At 29.5% G+C, this 3,656-nt stretch overlaps 1 protein-coding gene across 1 annotated transcript; it reads right to left on the bottom strand.

Annotated features, from left to right (window-relative positions):
• Nucleotides 1-1,156: 1,156 nt before the first annotated feature.
• On the bottom strand, nucleotides 1,157-1,845 carry LOC120199944 (RING-H2 finger protein ATL78-like). The gene has a single exon (XM_039200909.1). It carries the CDS (start codon nucleotides 1,825-1,827, stop codon nucleotides 1,255-1,257), a length of 573 nt encoding a protein of 190 aa, XP_039056840.1. The 5' UTR covers nucleotides 1,828-1,845; the 3' UTR covers nucleotides 1,157-1,254.
• Nucleotides 1,846-3,656: the final 1,811 nt, after the last annotated feature.

Below are 3,656 nucleotides of genomic sequence, written 5' to 3' on the forward strand. Positions count from 1 at the left end.
AGAATAACAACTATTTTCTTAACTACTGAAACAACTTGATTCATGCGTGAAAAAATATTATTATTGGTAATAATCTTTTCTCACCTTATAAGAATGATGACCAACTAAAAATGATAATGAAATTTTAATCTTTTTTACGAATTAAATGAACCTACTTTTACATTTGATTACATAAGTATTATCACATAACAAATTTATTATTTAAGTTTAAAATAGTTTAGCATAATATGAAAAATAATTAGTACATAATTAATCTTAAAATTAAAATAATAATTAAAGTAAAAAAATATCTTTTTACAATAAACAATATGTATTCATTCATTGTTTTTGTGCAAGTTTAATCATATGCGCAACTGAAAATTAATAAATTAAATTAATTGTTAACTGCAGCACTAAAATAAAATTAAAACGCTATTTTAACCCTATATTTTAAATTCTATACATAATTAAAACGCTGTACAGATGCACAATGATGAAGTCACATACATGAAAGGGGTGTCAAATGACAGCCAAATTTTACATTAAATATATTAAAAATAAAAATTAACACTATTTGAAAATAATAGTAATACTATTTTTTTTATAAAAAAAATTATTACTTATAAATTTTCTAGATTTTAACCCTATATTTTAAATTTTCTGGTTTTGATCCTGGAAATGTATACCCCATATTTTGATTAAAATTCGAAATCAAAGAAATGGAGATTAATTGATGAGAATTTTTTTCTATAATCGCTAGTATTTAATCTATATACTTTTTACAAAATAACTCTTTCAACTCAATTGATTTTATTTACAACAATAAAATTTGAATCTTAAATATTATTTAAAAGCTTTAATATTTCATCTTATTAAATCAATTTATTACCGTAAAATATCACAAATAAATTGAATTAAGTTCAATTCCACTTTTGAAAATGACTGCAAATTCTAACTCGAGTTAATATTAACCCCACCTTATTAATTTATTTTGCTTTGGTTGCTTTTTTAACAGAGTAGAGTTTGAAAAGCGTTTTCATATTTAATCACTTTCTTTTAAAAAGCGTTTCTCTTGGCAAGATTGACCGTACGATCTGTGAAATGTTTGTGATCCAATCACAGTATTCTGTTGGATTAACTTTCAAGAATTTTCAGTTCAAGTGCAAATTTAGTTCACTGACAGCAAGCATTTCATAAGTACCATGACATTAATTGAGAGTAAACAGATAATTACACCAAAACCAGCCTATTTATCCCTGTAATTATTCACAATTTCTAGTTCTCTTCCATGTTTATGGCTTCCTGCACTGGAAGAGTCTCTACCTGGCCGCGGTTATCGGTCTTCTCGTCCGTTTCAGTCAGGCAGTGCCTGCATGTAGGGCATGAAGAATGCGAACTAAGCCATGTATCGATACAACGAGTATGAAATCCATGGTTGCACTTGGGCAAAATCCGCAGACACTCCCCGGTAGCAAACTCCGATAAGCATATAGCACAAGCGGTGTCTAGGCCAGGCAAGTTCGACTCGGATGCGTATTTCACAACAGGGAAGGAGTTTAAGGCTTTCTGCTTAACTCCTACATTGACTAACTTGGTTGAAGGAGAAGTTGAGCCCCTAATTGAACACTTGAAGAAACAAAACAACCCGCAAAAGGACATGATGGTGCAAATGAGGACCAGGATAACAATGCGTGTATTTGCGTGGACGTTGTTGTTGGAATAACTGTGCTGCTGAGTTGGGGAACTTGCTGGGGTTTCTATCGAGTAAACAGAGGCATGAAGGAGAAGTTTTCTTGGATGGAAGCTTTCAAGCAACTCTTGAGAGAAATAAGTTGTTGAAGCTGTCATGTTTAATTTCCTAGTGGTTTTATTTCAGATGACTCAAGGTATTGGTACCATCGAAGGATTAATATACACGAAAAAAGTTGAAACTAAAAGGTGGGTCCGAGGCATTATATTTTAGGATTATGTCAAGACTCAAGAGAGAGCTTAAGTCTATCTTAGAATATCTTTTGGAGGGTAATTAGTTGCTCCAAGATTTTTTTTAGACTTGATCCCACTATGCATCTTTTTTAATATTGCTGAAAGGCTAGTTGAACTTTCCAGAAGCCAAAACGGGTACTACGTGGAAGTTTCCACCCATTGTTCCTCTTCAATGGAACATCTAGTCATTGGAAGGGTAATTAGCCAAACAGATGAACCATTGCAGAACCAAAGTATGTTTCTGAAAACCAGTAAATCCCATTCTGTGCACTATTTTGAAATTTTCCAACTCATATAATTTAAGATTTTTCTTTGCATTTTCTATTGATAATTTATTTCACACTTAAAATTTTATAAGTTCATCGCATAACATAAATCTTCTTCCGTTCCTGAGAGGAAGCCTTTTAATCTCTTTTTGTTATGCCTTATCCAATGAAAAATTTATTAACATATGTCAAAGTTTACTCTGAAGCAGGATTTTTCTTCAGCTATCAAGGACATGAACTCTATGATGTGCCATGCATAGTACTAAATTGCGGCCACAACGCAGCGTAACGCTGCATCGTAACATATTTTAAGGTCCCGCAACGTAATATCGGCGCAACGCGATAACGGAACCACATCACGATTGTTGCAGTCAAATCGTTATGTAACACCGCAACACGCTATAAATTGCGCCGTAACGCCGCAATAAACTTTAAATTAGCTGAAATATAAAATTACATAGATGAATTGTTCTAATTTAATTCTTAAAACTGGATTATAAATATATAACATTAAAATTATCGTAATAGTTATGTTTAAAATTAATTACTTAAATTTGAATTAATTAAATTATTTATTAACTTTATTTTAAAATTAAATTAATTTAAATATAAATTGATTTTTTCTCATGTCTAAAATTGACGTGATTAATTTTAAATTAAATTTTTATATTAAAATTAAATATCATAATTATATGTTTATTTATTATTATATAAATTTTGTATAAGAGAGAATTCACTTTATTTAAATAATAATATATTTATTATTATATGTCTATTTACTATGAAATTATAAAATTTTATCTAATCTATAATATAAAAATAAATAAATAATATTATAAATAAAATAAAAAAAGAATATATTCATTGACAAAATAAAAAAGTGATGGTGTGTGCGTGTAGAGGCAGAGGCGCAGAAAAGCAATGATTGATAAGCATGATTACACAATTTGGGATCAGAAAAATGTAAATAAATAAATAAAAATTATTAGAAATAAAATAAAAATGAATATATTCCTTGATAGTGTGTGTGTAAGAGACAAAAAAAAATAAGTGTGTGTGATGATGATGACGACGATGACGACGACGACGACGATGATGTGGTGATTGTGATGATTATGGTAGTGATAATGAAGTACACATTTATTCTACTGCTTTTCATGGATATCAAGGTACGTTCATATATCCTTACGATGATAATTCAGGTTTGTATAGAACAAATACATCACAAAATAGAAGAGATGATGATAATAGAACTCATAGAGGATGAGAGAACACTTTTATTATTCATTTGCAGGTTCATCATTATATAATTCAGCTACAAATGATAATGAAATTAGTGAACGATCTCATGGTTCTAATTCTTACCAACCAAATTCATATTATCCACCTTACTTGAACAAAATCAAGTTATGGATTTTTTTTGTCATC

The sequence above is a fragment of the Hibiscus syriacus genome, unplaced genomic scaffold (assembly GCF_006381635.1).
Source record: "Hibiscus syriacus cultivar Baekdansim isolate YM2019G1 unplaced genomic scaffold, ASM638163v2 tig00005856_pilon, whole genome shotgun sequence".
NCBI lineage: Eukaryota > Viridiplantae > Streptophyta > Magnoliopsida > Malvales > Malvaceae > Hibiscus > Hibiscus syriacus.